The 20651-nt window shown below is 40.6% G+C and overlaps 1 protein-coding gene across 1 annotated transcript; it reads right to left on the bottom strand.

Annotated features, from left to right (window-relative positions):
* Nucleotides 1–327: 327 nt before the first annotated feature.
* LOC111979961 (ELMO domain-containing protein 1-like) lies at nucleotides 328–10696 on the bottom strand. Its single transcript, XM_070449728.1, has 11 exons — nucleotides 10607–10696; nucleotides 10404–10565; nucleotides 9202–9263; nucleotides 7997–8142; nucleotides 7725–7753; nucleotides 7508–7605; nucleotides 6734–6863; nucleotides 6063–6196; nucleotides 5782–5931; nucleotides 3685–3818; nucleotides 328–3099 (listed from the first exon to the last, which is right to left on the bottom strand). Exons 1-11 carry the CDS (start codon nucleotides 10694–10696, stop codon nucleotides 2924–2926), a joined length of 1311 nt encoding a protein of 436 aa, XP_070305829.1. The 3' UTR covers nucleotides 328–2923.
* Between the last annotated feature and the right edge of the window lie 9955 nt (nucleotides 10697–20651).

Here is a 20651-nt window from a genome sequence, read left to right on the forward strand (position 1 = left end):
TTCACCAGAAGTACAAAACATGCACACCTGGAATATTATTTCAGTCACTGCAATATGAATTAGTCACAGTGAAAAATATACAACACAGCAAAATGTGAATTCAGTATAGAGGCATCGGTGTAAGTTCATATGTATAAGTAGGTTTTTCTTGTCAGTCACTCGACACAGCTCACAGTTCGCTCTATGGGAATTAACGGTCCCTCTTCACTGAAAGCGTTACAATATGAGCGGTGTCTTCCTTCCAACAACCTTGGTTACATTAAGTAACCTCATAGTTTTCTTTGACTATGCCATACAGTGAATAAAACAACACGCAGGCAGCACTGYTTCAAAACAAACATTATATTAGCGTATCTTTTTTTCAATAAATAATAATAAAAGATTCAATCAAAACAATCAAATCAAGTAATCGTCGACATAGTTGAATAAAGATTTACAAATCAAACAATCGTGGACATAGCTGAATAACATTCATGAAAGAAATGACAATGTTTTCAAATAAGGAAACTGCTATAAGGAAACTGCTCTTGTGAAGAATTCTTATCATGCGCTTGACCTCAAATATACATTACCGTTCAAAAGTTTGGGGTCACTTAGAAATGTCCTTGTTTTGAAAGAAATGCACATAACCAGCGTAGAAAGAGGAGTGGGAGGCCCCGGTGCACAACTGAGCAAGAGGACAAGTACATTAGAGTGTCTAGTTTGAGATCTACTCTGCTTAGAGCCAGTTTGTGCTGTTCTGTGAAGGAGTAGTACACAGTGTTGTACGAGATTTTCAGTTTCTTGGCAATTTCTCACATGCAATAGCCTTCATTTCTCAGAACAAGAATAGATTGACGAGTTTCAGAAGAAAGGTCTTTGTTCCTGGCCATTTTGAGCCTGTAATCGAACCCACAAATGCTAATGCTCCAGATACTAAACTAGTCTAAAGAAGGCCAGTTTTATTGCTTCTTTAATTAGCACAATAGTTTTCAGATGTGCTAACATAATTGCAAAAGGGTTTTCTAATGATCAATTAACCTTTTAAAATGATAAACTTGGATTAGCTAACACAACGTGCCATTGGAACACAGGAGTGATGGTTGCTGATAATGTAGATAATCCATAAAAAATCAGCCGTTTCCAGCTACAGTAGTCATTTACAACATTACCAATGTCTACACTATATTTCTGATCAATTTGATGTTATTTTAATGGACAGAAAATGTGCTTTTCTTTCAAAAACAATGACATTAAGTGACCCCAAACTTTTGAACAGTAGTGTATATAAATACAATCTATAACAACTGATAAATATTGGACAAATGATTTAGAAAGAAACTGCCTTGCATCGCATGATTGGTTGAGATGGTGGCTTCGAGTGATTTAATTGGATTAATTAATGTCTGCTATATCTCTTGATTGGTTTTGACTGACCATTAAAAACTAGTCCTATATAGCACATAGGCCTACCCTTTTTTCCAGGTTATGTATCATAAAGCAATCAATGTTTATTAGTCTACTTTTATTCCCTCATATCCTCCTCATCAACCGATCAATAATTGTTTGTCCACATATGGTAACACAAAGCCTTGCTGCTTCACCACTTCTGTATGAATACGGTAGGCAATATAAGATTGGACAGTATCTCTGACTTCCTTATACAGTACATTACAGTTCAGTGCAGTACAGAGCCATATACAGATGTAGGATCTTCATTTGAGCCAGTTTGCTACAGCAGGAAAATAATCCTGTAGCAACAGGAAATGTGAATTATTATGTGGATTATAATTAATGGACATTTTTGTAGGGTTTGATGCAAGTCTGAAAATCAAGTCAAAAGTGGAAATTACAAACTACACGTTTACATTTCCTGATTTGCAGGAGAATTCTCAGCAACAAATTAGAGATCAAATTAAGATCCTACATATATATATATATATATATATAGAATAAATACATGGCTCAGGTACAGTATATCGTCGCAATTAGGAAGCTTATGAGGCATTTTCAGTTTGTGACTTCTGAAGGTGATACTGTTATTGCCCCCTGTAATAGTAGAGAAGAAGCCATGACTCCTGAAATGTCCTCAAATCTTTTTGGTCTCACGGCCGAACATTCATTACAACATGTATTCAAGGCTGGAGAAAACAAAGCACTTGTTTTATGATGATTCAATTAAAGGGATAGTTCACCCAAATTACATATTTGTTTCCTATATCATTTTGTAATTTGGGTAAACTATCTCTTTAAAAATGTATAATAATAATACATAACCGGCAACGAATGGCTTTCGTACAATCACAAATCGTTAATGCAAGGAATAACAACGAGTCAGTGAATTACTATGTGGTGCAGCCTCATCATGCACCCCTACAATAAACAAGATCTCATAGTCTCTCTTTAGAATTTGACTTATTATGGATGAACATCTATTTTTGACTCATTAATTCCGCGTGGTTACAGGGTTAATTCCGTGTGGTTACAGGGTTGAAACAGAAACAAGTCAGTTAAGTTTAGGTATTCATTCCGAGTGGTTAAGGTTAGGGCTATGGTTTGTGGAAGGATTAAAACAAAATAATTAAAAACAACACACTGTTTCCATCTATCATCAAGTATTTGTTTGTGAGAGCCGAGGAAGGCGTTCTCAGGATCTTTTCAAACATCCAAAATCGGCATCTATTTCTAGTGATTAGACTGCTACAATCACCATGGTCGTCAGTGTGGTGCTGGTTGTTCTGAAGTCGCTGTGGGACTTATAGGCAGGGTGTGGAGGAGTGGGTGTGTGTGAGCGTGTGTGTGTGTGTGTGTGAGAGAGAATGTGTGTGAGCGCTGGCTGGGTGAGCAGTTGGCAGTGACATGATGTAACTGGGAGGGTGGAGGAATGGTTGAGGAGGTTACAGGTCAGGGGTTAGAGGTTGATGGCTAGTCAATGGGAGTGTGTTTAGAGGTTGACCAGGTGGAGGTTAGAGGCGGTGAAGTGGGGGCACAGTGCCATGTCGGGGTTCTTGAGCTGTCGCAGCACCCGTCGGTGGAACTTGGAGCGCACACGGTTGAACTCCATGATGTCACAGGGGTCGTCCTCGATCCAGAACCGATGGAACTCCTGCATTAGGTAACCTGGGAGAGGAGGGGGAGGACCGTTATCCAGGACCGAATCACAGTAGCCTGGTCCTGGATCTGATTGTGTTGTCTTGCCAATTCATATGCTCATAGTTAGCTATACAACACAACCAGATCTGGGGCAAGGCGGCAAGGACCACAGAGAAGGACCAGAATAAAACCGGTAAGGTAGTAGGTAAGGGTGGGACGATGGTATCATATTTTAGGGAAAGATACGACAAAAAATATGATAACATGATATTGGGATAAAACGATATTGCAGGGGAAGATACTAGGGATTCTCACAATATTWTATGTTTAACAAGTTGAAGGCATGCAGATSGATAGTAGTGTGAAGAAAGGGACGATGTCATGACTGATACTGTATAAGTGTGCCGTTCTGATATCAAGTTATATCGATATACAGTATCAATATATCCGTCACATATGCTAGCAGATTTAACACTCAAAAGACTGCATCTGAAATGGCACCCTGTTGGGCTCTYGTCAAAAGTAGTACACTATATAGGGAATACGTTGCCATTTTGTAGTACACTACATAGGGAATAGGTTGCCATTTTGGGCACAATGGTTTCCACTCACAGAAGGTCTGCTGGAAGTGGCTGAGGCTGGGCATCTCCGGGGCTACGTTGTACAGGTGGGTCTTCAGGGCTCCGCTCACCAGCAGAGAGTAGGCCAGGTCTGTGATGTTGATGCCCACGATGGCAAAGGAGTATCTAGAACAAACAGTTATAAACATATAGATTTACAGGTAACTYCCAAAATAAAGGAAACACCAACATAAAGTGTCTTTATAGGGCATTGGGCCACCATGAGCCAGAACAGCTTCAATGCACCTTGGCATAGATTCTACAAGTGTCTGGAACTCTATTGGAGGGATGCGACAGCATTCTTCCACGAGAAAGATGGTGGTGGAAAACACTGTTTTGTTGATGGTGGTAGAAAACGCTGTCTCGGGCGCCGCTCGAGAATCTCCCATAAGTGTTCCATTGGGTTGAGATCTGGTGACTGAGACGGCCATGGCATATGTCTTACATCGTTTTCATGCTCGTCAAACCATTCAGTGACCACTCGTGCCCTGTGGATGGGGGCATTGTCATCCTATGGGGGAATAGCCATGTCAGCAAAAATAATGGCATGCCCAGCATTTTTATACATGACCCTAAGCATGATGGGATGTCAATTGCTTAATTAACTCAGGAACCACACTTGTGTGGAAGAACCTGCTTTCAATATACTTTGAATTCCTCGTTTACTCAAGTGGTTTCCATTATTTTGACAGTTACCTGTACAGTATATCACCTTTTATCTGAAGCTGGAACATAGTCAATCTTTTTAGCTGTACTTCCCTCTGCACTTGCTTGTTTCACACGACTTGAGTAGGCAGTAGGCATTAGCGCATATGGACTAAATGGAACTGTTTACAGTCTTACCCTTGTAATGTGGAGTCGGCTTAAGGACCTCACAGGATATTATTGGGTGAAAATAACGAATGGTCTTGTTCAGATTTAAAATCCACATCATGGACTATTGTAGTGCAAGTAGACCATGTACATTTCTGTCTGTGTACTTCACACACACACTGAAGCCATGGTGCGTATCAAAGTTAAGTCAGGTTGAAGGCAGATGACTCACCCAGCAGCAAAGACAGTGGCCTTTTTCAAACCCACTGACACTGCTGGCAAGACGGCGCAAACAGAACTGGACCCAGGCTACAGTACTTCTGCGGTACATCAGCTAATGAAACAAGACGAGTTGTGCAAAGAACGTGCCACGATCTGGTTTCATATGACAACATCCTTTACTATCTAGAGTCTTTAACTCATTGGAATGAATGAATGGAATGCATAACAATAACACGTGTGTACAAATAGAAATAACAATTCAAAAACGTTGCAGATGAATTGGTCAGTATGGAAGTGAAATGGTGAAGTAGTACRTTGCCTCTTTGGGAATGCTACTCCGCGGTGAGAGGGATGGAGAGAATGGCAGCGGAGAAAGACTGATAGTGAATGTGCCCAGTGAGAGGTAGATCAAAGCAAATGTGCCAAATAGAAATAAAAACGCTATACATAACTGCAGTCATCCAAGTGCGTACTATYAATTGCAGCTATAGACTGACACAGCCACAGTCTAGCCTAACCAGTTTGGTCTAAAAGAGGTCTGATGGGAAATAGAGTTCAAGACTTCTGATAGGGATTTCCCTTTTTTATTTTATTTGCTCCAATCAGGTTTCAATAGTGGGGCTTTGTTATGTTGAGAGCTTGTGTGACTCCAGTGCATAATCATATACAGTAGGTCGCGTTCCAGGCCAACTAAATTGCAGACGTTGCCATCAATCAGTGGTTAAGTGCCACTTCATCGACTGCACAGGCGGGCTCCCGATTGCTTTATCATATGATGTGGCTAGATAATATGTTAAACACCTATCCAGTGCGTAGTGAAATCTGGGAGGTGTCTGCAATGTAGTCGGCCTGGAACGCGGGATGAGATGGTGAGCTGACAAACAAGCATGATGGGTACAAAATACAAATCCTACAAAATATCTAGCAGTCATTGGTGGGTCCTGGACAGATCATTCTTCATAGTGTGTCGTAAGTGGTTGAGATAAATCAAGCGCCAATCTCTATGCCATAGGTCAGGGGCGGGTCAAGAAGGGGTAAAGGGGGACGGACCCACCTGTGTTTGGGCTGCAGGGAGTCATAAAGCACCTGGAGAGCGGTGGCCTTGTCATGCTCAGCAAAATATCTATGGTAGAGGAAGATAAAACACAAGGGAAACATAAACCAGCATTGTACAGGATTGTCTCTATGTCCCTTCACATTATTACTGGTCATAACAACATGGATTATTAATCAGTCATGTACTACTGTCTGGTCCTTGTCTGCAGAGGATAACATTTGTACAGTACAGTGACTCATATTACTCACACACACACACTCTCTCTCACACACACTCACAGAAGGTTGTGTAGACCCAGTAAACCCATTCCCCTGAAGTCGGTCTTGGGGTCATTGCCTTGGAAACCGATCTCACACCACTGCTTGGAGATCCGCCCGGTGAGTGATGAATCAGGACGCAGTGTCTTCCACAGCTACAAAAGGACAAACACAGACGTTTTAATCAGGGAGAGACTACTTACTGCTATCAGTAAATTAATCCAGATCCCGTAATCATAAAGTGCTAGGATCAAGTCCCCTCTGTCAATATATTCTTATTCATTATGATTTAAAAGGCTAAACTGATCCTAGATCAGCAATCCTACTCTGAGACGCTTTATGAATACGGGACCTGATATTCCGTACCTGGCCGTTTGAAACATAGCAAACAACAACTTTGCATTATGTCAGTGTTTGCACTATGTCAGGAATTCAGTCKCCTTACACTCTGAGCAGGGGATCCGATTATATACTGTACCTACCCGAGACTGAGTAACTAACCCCACTCTAACCCCCCAACTATAGAAAGCATAGAAACTCTACCTTTCTAGCTGCTTTATATCAATTCCAGTAAGCACAGATGTCAGCAGCACAGGTCAGTATCTCAACACAGACATTAAATAGTGGTGACAATAGTAGCACTTTATAATGCATTATAATAATGTGTTATAATCTAATCCATTCCGCCTAACCTTCATCAGCATCTCCTCGTGGTCGGGGTTCTCAAAGTCGTATGGCTCCCTGCGTAGCGTCTCCACCTCCGCCACCAGGCCACGGTAGCCCACGATCTGGAACAGGCTGGCCTGGAGGGAGATGCTCAACCTGGGGAAAGATACAGCCATGACAAGGTTAGTCTGGAGGTGACGTACTGCTACAGGGTCATGTTCAACAGACACTAAACAGAAGACAATGGAAAAAAATGGGGAGGGACTGTTCTGGTATTTTCTTATACGAAATTCTGAGACGTTAAGCTACGGTGTACCCTAATGAACACGACCCAGTGCTTCTCCTATGGCTTAGCCTGGATGAGCCTTGAGGTCTGTGATATCATGCTCTTTTTGGAGGCTCCTTTGGTAAACACTGTAGGGCCAGGATTCAATCCAAGGTGTGTTATAGCGCAGGGCACTATAACGGTCTCTTCAAGTTAATGTGCGTTAGAGACGAAGTGCAGAGTTTGCCAAAAATGCAATCTCAGAAAATGTCAGGGAAAATGTATTTTAAAAGTGATTGTCGGCTATACCTGTGCTATAACGCGCCTTGGATTAAATCACGGCCTACTGTAGGTGTTTCAATCCTGGTCAGTAGTAATCTGAATAGAGTACAAATCAATTCATGTAGTTTGGACAGGCACGTTTAGAACCTTAAATGATTGCTTGGTGGAACTCAGTACTTTATTATAGCGGTTAATTCTGCCTGTGCCAATTACGCACAGTGATAAACAGATCCAGTGCTAAACATGATATTACTGTGGGTTAGAGTCAGGGTTGATCTTCTTCAGGGTCAGGATGTTATCAATGGTTTTCTCCACACGGTCTGGGTGAGCACTGAGGGCAGACTGGCACAGCTGGAGAGGACGGAGAGGAGGAGGAGGATAAGGAGGTGAGCACATTGCATCATCACAGTTCTGTATAAATCTGTAAGTACATTTTTTTAAATTTTACCCCTCAAATGTATGCCACTCACCTCATTCTTTGAGTACCTGAGAGAGGACTCTGAATGGGAAAAACAAGAAGAGAATTTCCAATTGGTAGGTTCAAAAGGAAATGCTCACAATCCTTTTTCAAATTCACAGTTCCACCCAACACTTTTTACCATTATCATAGCCTACATATGTCTCACACTAAATCAAAATCGATAACAGATTAAATTACATATTAAACGCATTAAACATTTAATTTCAGGCAATAAATTGGACCTACATAAAACAATTCCTCTCAGGCAATAAGTAGGCATACCAATCTTAAGGGTCCTGCGGGCCCCTGGCTTGATGTTGTAGCAAATCCGCTGCAGTTCACACCACCCCGTGACCTTCCTGATCACAAACTTTAGGCCTCGCCACAGACATTTACAGTACAGGAACACAAAGAACTGTGTCACCACCCTACAGCAGGGAGAGAGAGAGGGAAGGGGGGAGGGGGGGGAGAAGAAGAGTGCAAGTTTTTGTTGCACCTTTATTGGCACAATTCACCCACAAAGTGTTCCACTCACATCCCATACCCCAGCAAATTCACATTTCCCACCAGCTTAAAGTAAGGGTACTTTTTAAAATGTCTGAATCCCATAGTCTTTCACAGCTCTTCAGTTGTGTTGTTGTTCAATGTTCAATTGATCAGTCCAATAGCTGCCCTGGCAAAAACAGACTACCTCCACTCTCTACCTCAGGGTGTGTGTGTGTGTGTGTGTGTGTGTGTGTGTGTGTGTGTGTGTGTGTTGTGTGTGATGGGGTCTTTTGGTCTGTCCGTCTGAGTGAGCGTGTGTCCTAATGTAGGCTAGAACTACAGGACCACTTTCACTCCTTTTCCATGGAGATGAGAGAAGATGACACTTTTCAAGTGTGTGTGCGTGTGTGTTCTACTGTAGCTATTTAGCTTTCTACACATTCTCTATATACACTATCTATCTCACCTGCTTTTATCATCTAAGAAATATATAAGTGAAGTCTTTTATTTCAGTCACGATCTGGAGAAGGTTATACATGCTTCCATTTCCTCATGCCTAGATTACTGTAACTCTTTGTACACATCTCAGTCAGAAATCCCTCCATTGTCTACAGTTAGTTCAAAATGCTGCAGCTTTTAGAACATTTAATCATATCACACCTAATAGCTTCTCTACATTATTGACAATTCCAAAGTCTAGGTTGAAAATGAAAGGGCCCCAAGACTTTGCAGTGGTCTGCCAGAGGAGATCAGGCTTGCAGATTCAGTACCTCTTTTTAAATCCCTGCTGAAGACACACTTTTATGAAGATGCTTTTATTGTATGATTTCAATGTATGATTTTAATTAGCTATCTTTTTTCATTCTCCTTCCTCCTGTCTTTGTTTCTTTGTTGGTACTTTTGTTTGATTATTTTATGACGCGAAGGACTTTGTTACCTATATTGAAAAGCTCTATACAAATAAAGTTGTTATTATTATCTATCTATCTATTTAGGTGAACCTGGTTGGAGGTGATAAGATGGAGTGAGAGCTGTGGTTCATGGCCCATATCGAACAGAGTACCTGACAAGGCAAGTGCCAACACAGTCACAAAGTGAACACCACTACCGCTTTAAAATGTGTTTACTGGGCGTATTGATCACAGACCACACATCCTGGGGAACTATTTTCTCTCCTCACTGCCTGACAACGGAACTGGCATGCTAAGCAGCCTTACGCAGGGCGCACTCAATCATACGTTAGCCAACTCCATTAGCCCGTGGAGGACCCGTGAGCATCACCAAGCACTGCCAAGGGACACGTGAGAAGGCGGAGAGCGCTTGTACATTCGCACAGTAATTAAGAGGCTGGTAGGCCTAGCCTACACACAATCGTTCAAGTTCCAGTTTTATATGTCACATGCATAATTACAGTGAAATGCTTAACAAACACTAACCAACAGTGCAATATTCAATATGAAAATAGTATAACTAATAATTAAAAAAAAAAAAGTATTTGAGGTAGATATGTACACTACCGTTCAAAAGTTTGGGGTCACTTAGAAATGTCCTTGTTTTAAAAGAAAATAACATTTTCTGTCCATTAAAATAACATCAAATTGATCAGAAATACAGTGTAGACATTGTTAATGTTGTAAATGACTATTGTAGATCGAAACGGCWGATTTTTWATGGAATATCTGCATAGGCGTACAGAGGCCCATTATCAGCAACCATCACTCCTGTGTTCCAATGACACATTGTGTTAGCTAATCCAAGTTTATKATTTTAAAAGGCTAATTGATCATTAGAAAACCCTTTTGCAATTATGTTAGCACAGCTGAAAACTGTTGTTCTGATTAAAGAAGCAATAAAAATGGCCTCCTTTAGACTAGTTGAGTATCTGGAGCATCAGCATTTGTGGGTTCGATTACAGGCTCAAAATGAACAGAAACAAAGTACTTTCTTCTGAAACTCGTCAGTCTATTCTTGTTCTGAGAAACGAAGGCTATTGCATGCTTGAAATTGCCAAGAAACTGAAGATAACGTACAACGCTGTATAATACTCCCTTCACAGAACAGACCAAACTGGCTCCAACCAGAATAGAAAGGGGAGTGGGAGGCCCCGGTGCACAACTGAGCAAGAGGACAAGTACATTAGAGTCTCTACTTTGAGAAACAGACGCCTCACAAGTCCTCAACTGGCAGCTTCATTAAATAGTACCCGCAAAACACCAGTCTCAACGTCAACAGTGAAGAGGCGACTGGCCGGGATGTTGGCCAACTGTACGTCCTGGGTGCAACCAGTCAGGATGCTGTTGATGGTGCAGCTGTAAAAGTTCCTGAGGAGCTGAGGGGCCATACCAAATTCTTCTTCACAACTGTGCTGGTGTGAGAGGATTATGTTAAGTCCTCAGTGATGTTGACACAGATGAACATGAAGCTCTTGACCCTCTCCACTGTGGTCCTGTCGATGTGGATGGGGGTGTGCACCCGCCCCTGTTTCCTGTAGTCCATGATCAGCTTCTTGCTCTTGCTGACATTGAGGGAGAGGCTGTTGTGCTGCCACCACACTGCCAGGTCTCTCACCTCCTATCTTTAGATGATCCTATTGCCGTTGGTGATCAGGCCTACCACTGTCGTGTTGTCAGCAGTGTTGGGATGGGTTACTTGAAAGGTGTTACTTTACAATATTACATGTGTTGTGAAAAGTAACTCCTTTTATTAATAGTTATATTACTTTGATGAAAAAAATATTTAAATCTCACCTTTTGTTTGACTGTCAGAGAGAGCAAGGCGAGCCGCACACCCTCTACTAACTCAGGTTCGATCACTAGTTTCACCTTTCATCAGTGGCGCTGCTTTCCTGTGCTAGTCTACAAGTGCTGCTCTATATATGGGCTGCTTAATTAGCCATATACAGTGGGGAGAACAAGTATTTGATACACTGACGGTTTTGCAGTTTTTCCTACTTACAAAGCATGTAGAGGTCTGTAATTTTTTATCATAGGTACACTTCAACTGTGAGAGACGGAATCTCAATACTGTACATTATAATATTTACGCAATATGAGCTCGAATATAAAGTAAGGGATGTGCTTAGAACGTTCGATTCTGTGGGACAGACTTTTTTCTGAAACCCTGTTCATATTTGCTCTTTGCGACCAGAGTACGCTCGATGTGACATTGTATTGCCAACAAGTCCTGAGGGTGTTGTTTTACGGTCATCAGACATCCTTGGACTGAAACATGAGGTAAAAAGTGTTTCCTTTGCTGCTGTCATTCAAATGTTTCAGAGACATGAAAAAAACAGGTTACAAAGTAGAGCTTCATAGCTACATTTTGGTGTATGGTTCGTCAGYGATTGGTCTAAATTCACGTGTCCCCACCCGTTTTCATGATGAGATGCTAGTTAGCTGTGTGAGGGGCTGTTTGTTGGCTTGACGCCGTTCGCTGAGGTAAGGGTACTGCTCTGCAGTGGCTGTATTGTGCCAGCTGCGAATTTTGTGAGTGATTTTATTATTTGAATTGTAATCTACCAGAATTCAGTGGCTAAAGCCCCAAAACGTGCCCCATCTATCTTGCTGTGCAGGTGGCTAGCAGGCAGCTGTGCAGTTCATCCTCCCATCACTAGAGTAACTATTCAACACCAAATGTAACATTACAATGTAAACCAACTCAAGTGTAGGTCTACCTTAGAAGTAAGCTATGTTATTAGACTAGTAGCGTAGCCTTCTGTGTTACAGTTCAGACTTATTGAGAAGTTTGTGTCTGTGTTAGGCTGTGTGTGTCTGTGTTGCATTTTAGATTGAATATAGGCCTAATAATGTTTCATGTAATCTCCTCCCCTTTTTTGTGTCTAAAATGTCACATAGCTTTCACATATACACAAATACGCATGCACGCACGCCCACATTCACACACACACACTGCACAGACAAGACGGTCATTTTTGTGCTGCAAATGTAACTTTTTTTTAAAGTTTGTTTGATGTGTCTAGCTTAAAAGTTGTATGAGCAGAAGCGTAAAGAAATATCCCAATGGAACATTGTAATTCACTAACTAATTTGCATAATTCATATTTTTTTAAATMTATTATTTGGTATTAATTTATAAAATTGTTACAACCTCTCAGTTCTGCATAAAACATCAATATTCAGTATGTTAACAATATGACCACCTTAATTTAAATTAATGGGCTTAACATTCTGTAATAACAATTAGCCATATTAAGTATCTAGTTTGCATAAATAAGTATAAAAAGTAGCATTCTAATTTCATAAATTGCTTCAAATTATTACCAACTCTCAGTTTTGCATAAACATTATGATTTGCTAATAATATGACCACCCTACCTGAAATTATTGGTCATAAATTACTGTAATTATGTATTCCGTGCTGCCTCATTTTCATATTAAGTGCAACATTTGCATAATAATGCCTTTCATAAATGTTACTTTCAATAGAATCATCTACATCAGCCCTGAAAATGTCAAAACAATATGACCACCCTATCTTGGACAAAATGTGTTGAATTTAAGATTCTAGACAGGTGATTTGGTGCCATTATTGACTAGGGATTAACATTGACCAGTCCGCGACCTTTTTCAATCACTTGAAAAACAAAATATCTCAACAATGGTAAGTCCTATCCTCATGAAATAAAGTGTTCTGTGCTCCTGTAAAGCTTCTCTATAAAATGGAATACAAAATATTACACCAGAACCGCAGTTTCATTTTGACCCCTAACACCCAATTCAATTGTCATACTTCACTAAAAGTAAAGATACAGTATGTCTATTCTCCTATACCTGGCCAACCTTGTCTCAGGGCAATTTGTAGGATTTGGTATGTAAATTTGTTCCCTCCATTTAGTATGATATATTACGTTAGGTTACATTATTAATGGAATAGCGGTCGTACAATATCACACGAGTTAGAGGATGTGTAGTATCATACTTCTTACCCGGTCATACAATATAATACAAATTGGATGATTTAATTTATCTGAGACCAGGTTGCGTTGTAACAACAAAGGACAATTATGGGGAGAATTTACATTGGTAGTTAGGAGAGCGAACAACGAGAATTTACATAGCAGGTTAGGTGAATTTGGTTAACCCCTTACATTCGTGGAAATGTGCCTATATGTATAGGGCCAAATGTAAATGTTTCTAACAGAAGAACTATAAAAAGCATATGCATGACTATGGTAGCAATTGAAAGAGAACACTTTGGAGATTATGGGGAAATAATTAGACCAAAGGTGAGGACACAACTGTGTCAGGCAGAGTTGCAAAGAAAAGTACATTTCTCAAAAGCCATTTCTCAGACTGGCCAATAAAAAGAAAAGATTAAGATGGGCAAAAGAACACAGACACTGGACAGAGGAACTCTGCCTAGAAGGCCAGCATCCCGGAGTCGCCTCTTCACTGTTGACGTTGAGACTGGTGTTTTGCGGGTAATATTTAATGAAGCTGCCAGTTGAGGACTTGTGAGGCATCTGTTTCTCAAAGTAGACACTATAATGTACTTGTCCTCTTGCTCAGTTGTGCACCGGGGCCTCCCACTCCTCTTTCTATTTTGGTAGAGTAGTACACAGTGTTGTATGAGATCTTCAGTTTCTTGGCAATTTCTCGCATGGAATAGCCTTCATTTCTCAGAACAAGAATAGACTGATGAGTTTCAGAAGAAGGTCTTTGTTCCTGGCCATTTTGAGCCTGTAATCGAACCCACAAATGCTGATGCTCCAGATACTCAACTAGTCTAAAGAAGGCCAGTTTTATTGCTTCTTTAATCAACACAACAGTTCTCAGCTGTGCTAACATAATTGCAAAAGGGTTTTCTAATGATCAATTAGCCTTTTAAAATTATAAACTTGGATTAGCTAACACAACGTGCCATTGGAACACAGGAGTGATGGTTGCTGATAATGGGCCTCTGTACGCCTATGTAGATATTCCATAAAAAATCTGCCGTTTCCAGCTACAGTAGTCATTTACAACATTACCAATGTCTACACTATATTTCTGATCAATTTGATGTTATTTTAATGGACAAAAAATTTGCTTTTCTTTTAAAACAAGGACATTAAGTGACCCCAAACTTTTGAACGGTAGTGTATATACTAGGCGGTGTCAGAGGAAGGCCCAAAAAATTGTCAAAGACTCCAGTCACCCAAGCCATAGACTGTTGATCTCTGCTACCGCACGGCAAGCGATACCGGAACGCCAAGTCTAGAACTGCTGAACAATTAATTAAATGGCCACCAGGACAATTTACATGTATTTTTACACTGCTGCTACTCGCTGTTTATTATCTATTCATGGTCACTTTACAATTTACCTTGACTAACCTGTACCTCCGCACGTTGACTCGGTACCCCCTGTATATAGCCTCGTTATTGTTATGTAATTTTCTAGTGTTCCTTTTTTTCCTTCTTTTTTTAAACTTTAGTTTCTTTAGTAAATATTTTCTTAACTCAATTTCTTGAACTGCATTTTGGTTAAGGGCTTGTAAGTAAGCATTTCACGGTGAGGTCTACACCTATTGCATTCGGCACATGACAAATACAATTTGATTTGTATGGCTCTGAGGCCAGGCTGACCTGACTGATTTGGCTTAGCTGTCCTTTTAGCACCACTCACACTCACACTMACAAGGGCAGTTTGTCTCATAGAAAGGGCGATCTACATAATGTGGTGTAAATTTAATTGGGTTTGTTAGTCTTTTTAAATGTAAGATGTTTATCAATTGCTTATAATCCATAGTATGTATGCAAATATGTACACTTGGAGGACTTCAAGGACCATTTGAGCTATAGCCTAAATTTCACTCCACATGAGTGAAAGCAAACAACATTTTTGGTTTTGCCAATGTGAGTTGACAGGCAAGGCATCATTAAAAGAAGTTCTGATCATCCCTAAAACAAAAAACTTAAAACATCTCTTGCAGAAAGAGCCTGTATTTGCCTACCTCAAAAAATGTTTCATTTTGATGGTTTTGCCTCGTTCGTTCCTCTTCTCTTTAGAATTGACTCATGGCCAGTGACACAATGTATTCCTGTACAAAAAACAAGCTGGAAGAGGAAAAACTTAATTTTACATTGTTGATACGAAACATAGGCCTAAACGGTTTAATATCTGGTGAATGGCTCATCTTATTTTTGTCGGGACAGTTTCCATGGTGCTGCTGTGCTGTCAGATTATATAGGCTATAGATAACTACGTTGCTGTGAGAAATGTAAACCACATTGAATCGATATAGCCTTAACCTACCAGTTCTTCAGGTTAGGCTTCCTGCAATATGCTGGAATTAACATTATTAATCTCATTATAATGCAAATAAATCACACAGTTGTGTTGTTTGGTACAGCCTTATGTCTCGAAGCTAATAATCAGCACCCAATCACATCATGCATAATCCGAGCTCTGGAGTAACACAAATCAATCGCGCTTCCTAAAAAGGAACATGAGCATATTTACAAATGGATCAATAATAAACACTTACAGGCAAGAAAAGGGAACGAGAGGAGGCGGCCAAAGATGCAATAGATTGCCGCAGGTAGCAGCTGCGCTTTTGTGGTGCGGTTGTCGTCTTCACTTGATTGCCGGTACCTGTTCTTCCTCTATGATGATCGCATCACTGAGGGGATGAGGAGACTGAGCGATTGAAAAGCATAGCAATGCAGAGTCTCTGCTGCCGCGCGGTGGTGGAGAGGGGGACAGCCCAGTCCTAGCCTCGCGCGCCAGACACAGACCTTCGCGCTGTAACCTGGTCTCGGAGCATTTCGTATTTTTCTGTATCTAAATCGAGACACTTAATTTACAATGGTATGATATGTTACGTTTCGTGTATATATTAATTTGTGAATGTCCATCACCCATTTCGTATGATACAGTTGAAGTCGGAAGTTTACATAGACTTAGGTTGGAGTCATTAAAACTCGTTTTACAACCACTCCACAAATTTCTTGTTAATGAACTATAGTTTTGGCAAGTCAGTTAGGACATCTACTTTGTGCATGACACAAGTAATTTTTCCAACAATTGTTTACAGACTATCAGACCACAAGATTCTCTGGTCTGATGAAACTAAGATTGAACTCTTTGGCCTGAATGCCAAGTGTCACGTCTGGAGGAAATCTGGCACTATCCCTACGGTGAAGCATGGTGTGGCAGCATCACGCAGTGGGGATGTTTTCATTGGCAAGGACTGGAAAACTAGTCAGGATCGAGGGAAAGATGAACAGAGCAAAGTAGAGAGAGATCATTGATGAAACCTGCTCCAAAGCACTCAGGACATCAGACTGGGGCGAAGGTTCACCTTCCAACAGGACAACGACCATAAGCACACAGCCAAGACAACGTAGGAGTGGCTTCGGGACAAGTCTCTCAGAGCCTGAGAGGATCTTCAGAGAAAAATTGGGGAAATTCCCCAAATACAGGTGTGCCAAGCTTGTAGCGTCATACCCATGAACTCGATGCTGTAATCACTGCCAAAGGTTCTTCAACAAAGTACTGTTTTGTATTTTTAATACATTTGCAAAAAAAATCTAAAAACCTGTTTTTGCCATGTCATGGAGTATTGTGTGTAGATTGATGGGGGGGGGGGGGGGGACACAATTTAAACCATTTTAGAATAAAGCTGTAACGTKACAAAATGTGGAAAAAGTCAAGGGGTCAGAATTACTTTCCTAATGCACTGTATATTCTGAATAAGGGGGATGGAGAAAATCCACAGCTTTTTTTGTTGTTGTGGAATTTTGATTTGTTTTTCATCCTGCTTTCAATCTTCAATAGCGCTTACACAAAGTGTGCCATGAATATCAAACTGATATATTCTGAATCAGGGGATGATGGAGAAAAATCCACAGCTTTTTTGGGGGTTGATTTAGGCTGCACCAAACAACACAACTGTGTGAGCATGAGTGTTTACTTACATGACAAAAATATTTTTGGTTATTTTTAATACTGCGAAAGTGTGACTGTTTTTTGTGGTTAGTGTGGCCTGGTGTGAAAATATTTTAATAGACTCCCAGGCTCACACAATATGACAGATAAAAGAGTAAACCGTTACTGTTGAATCATGGCTGATGTAATCCTCATCCACTATTGTCAGAATGATTTTTAACAGAAGTAATGATTGTGTTAACACTGTAAGTGATGACTTCGTTTTATCTTTCCTTTATAACCAGCAATTCTTTGTCACTTCACATAATTAAACTGTAATATCATAGACTGAGGGACCCAATACATTCAGTGCCTTCAGAAAGTATTCACACCCCTTGACTTTTTCCACATTTTGTTGTGTTGCAACCTGAATTTAAAATGGATTAAATTGCGATTTTGTCACTGGCCTACAAACAATACCCCATAATGTCAAAGTGAAATAATGTTTTTAGACATTTTTACGCATTCATTAAAAATGAAAAGCTTAAATGTCAATAAGTATTCAACCGCTTTTGTTACGGCAAGCCTAAATAAGTTCAGGAGTAAAAATTTGCTTAACAAGTCACATGGACTCACTCTGTGTGCAAAAATAGTGTTTAACATGATTTTTAAATAACAACAACGTCATCTCTGTACATACAATTATCTGTAAGGTCAATCAGTCAAGCAGTGAATTACAAACACAGATTTAACAACAAAGACCAGGGAGGCTTTCCAATTAAGTGATAATGCCCTTGAAGCCGGTGTTTGGAGGATATATTGTGTCAATATATCCTCAAAACACAGGCTTCAAGGGCATTATTACTTCTATACAATGGGTTTCCAACATGTTCAAATAATGATTGACATATTTTCATTCAAAATTTTATTTTGATTAATTTATTCATACTATTTCATTCTTCCACAAGATATAGTCCCGACACAAATCTAGAGTTGCTAGAGACGTGACTGAGTAGTTCAGTCTTTTTGTTCTGTATCTATGGATGCAACCCAGTCATTTGTTCTAAATGTTCCATTGCCATACTGGCTGGCAACGTTCTTATCCCTTGCTTGCTAGCTAGCCAACTACGGCTAACTTACAGTCACGTCAAAAAGTGCAGCCAGAATAACAGCAAAGTAGCTGCATTTGCATAGTTTTCTAGTGACGTTTCTTTGGATACATCCATAACAAGCTAATGTGGCGCGATTTTGCCTGGCATAGAAAATGTGCTCACTCGTCAGGACACGTGTTCAAAGGAGCTAGCTAGCAACACAGCTACAGTCACACAATAACTTCAAACTGAAGCAGGAAAGACTGCAAATGAGCTGTGTTTATTTGGAACTTTTTTCAGTAATTTTTTGTTGTTGTATTTATCCATAAAAATGATGCCAGCTGAATCATGATTTTAAACTGGCTAAGAAACGCTGCCTGCCTGTCTGTCTCCTCCCAACACGTTCATTACTATGGGACAGCAGGAGATGAATTTGAATATTGAAATAATGTTGCAAATGTCGGAGAGACAGACAGCAAGGATGATACAAATCTCTGCTGTTGAAAACTAAATGTTAATCTAAAAGAAATGTGAGATAATGTCTAGATGCTTTTTATAGTGTAGATCAAGTTTATAAATTGCCTGGCTGGGCTCGTGAGACAATGGATTGCTCAGTCAGATGGAACAGAGTAAATAGGCATTATAACATCATAGATTTAGCCGTGGCAATTTGTGGAATAGACACCGGCTGGAATACGGTTTTAACAAATCAGCATTCAGGATTAGACCCATCTGTTGTATAATGCCTTGCAAAGAAGGGCACCTATTGGTAGATGGGTAAAAAAAAGCAGACATTGAAAATCAAATCAAACTTTATTTGCCACATGCGCCGAACACAAGTGCAGACTTTACCATGAAATGCTTACCTACTAGCCCCTAACCAACAGTGCAGTTAAAGAAGAAGAAAACATTTACCAAGTAGGCTAAAATAAAAAGTAATAATAAAAAGTAACACAATAACAATAACGGGGCCATATATAGGGGGCACCGGTACCGAGTCAGTGTGCATGGGTACAGGCTAGTTGAGGTAATCTGTACATGTAGGTGGGGACGAAGTGACTATGCATAGATAATAAACAGCGAGTAGCAGCAGTGTACAAGGGAGGGTCAATGTAAATTGTCCAGTGGTGATTTTTATAAATTGTTCAGCAGTCTAATYGCTTGGGGGTAGAAGCTGTTGAGGAGCCTTTTGGTCCTAGACTTGGCACTCCGGTATCGCTTGCGGTAGCAGAGAAAACAGTCTATAACTTGGGTGACTGGTCTCTGACAATTTTATGGGTTTACCTCTGACACTGCCTATTATATAGGTCCTGGATGGCAGGAAGCTTGGCCCTAGTGATGTACTGGGCCATTCGCACTACCCTCTGTAGCACCTTACGCTCAGATGCCGAGCAGTTGCCATACCAGGCGGTGATGCAACCGGTCAGGATGCTCTCGATGGTGCAGCTGTAGAACCTTTTGAGGATCTAGGGACCCGTGCCAAATCTTTTCAGTCACCTGAGTGGGAAAAGGTTTTGTCGTGCCCTCTTCACGACTGTCTTGGTATGTTTGGACCATGATAGTTCGTTGGCGATGTGGACACCAAGGAACTTGAAACTCTCGACCCACTCCACTACAGGTCCATCGATGTTAATGGAGGCCTGTTCGGCCCGCCTTTTCCTGTAGTCCGCGATCAGCTCCTTTGTCTTGCTCACATTGAGGGAGAGGTTGTTGTCCTGGTACCACACTGCCAGTTCTCTGACCTCCTCCCTATAGGCCATCTCATCGTTGTCGGTGATCAGGCCAACCACTGTTGTGTCGTCAGCAAACTTAATGATGGTGTTGGAGTCGTGTTTGGCCACTCAGTCGTGGGTGAACAGGGAATACAGGAGGGGACTAAGTACACACCCCTGAGCYGCCCCAGTGTTAAGGATCAGCGTGGCAGTTGTGTTGTTGCCTACTCTTACCACCTGGGGCCCCTTTGAGCAGGGTGAAGTTATTAACACTTTAATGTAGCACTCAAGTCTAATTTTCACCTAATTTAACAACTGATTTACTTAACAAAAGGCACATCTCAATAGGTGGTCCAGGTAAGTCATTATATAGCACAAGCTTTGCTCTTTTGTTTTCTATTGCTCCTCTATTGTTCCTCCAAGCAAGGGGGGAACTGATGACATCACAACTTCCCATCAGACCAACTCCCTGAATGCCCTGATCCTTGAACTTTGCAGTTGTGTCTAAAAACACTTTTGCTGAAAACATATATATTGTTTTACCCTTTAGTGTGTGTACTCTACTGTATGTATACTTGGCATATTGCTTTTTAACAGTAAAAGTAAAAAATTAAAAAAATAGCTGGAGAACATCTTTCAGCCTGAAAGAGACGATCCCTAAAGCAATTTGTTATTTATATATATATATATATATATATATATAAAAAAATATAAAAAACATAACATATGTGAATTGTTCTCCATCCGCCCTTGACTCAGAATATATCATTTTCATAGT

This window comes from Salvelinus sp. IW2-2015, linkage group LG20 (genome assembly GCF_002910315.2).
Source record: "Salvelinus sp. IW2-2015 linkage group LG20, ASM291031v2, whole genome shotgun sequence".
NCBI classification, from domain to species: Eukaryota; Metazoa; Chordata; class Actinopteri; order Salmoniformes; family Salmonidae; genus Salvelinus; species Salvelinus sp. IW2-2015.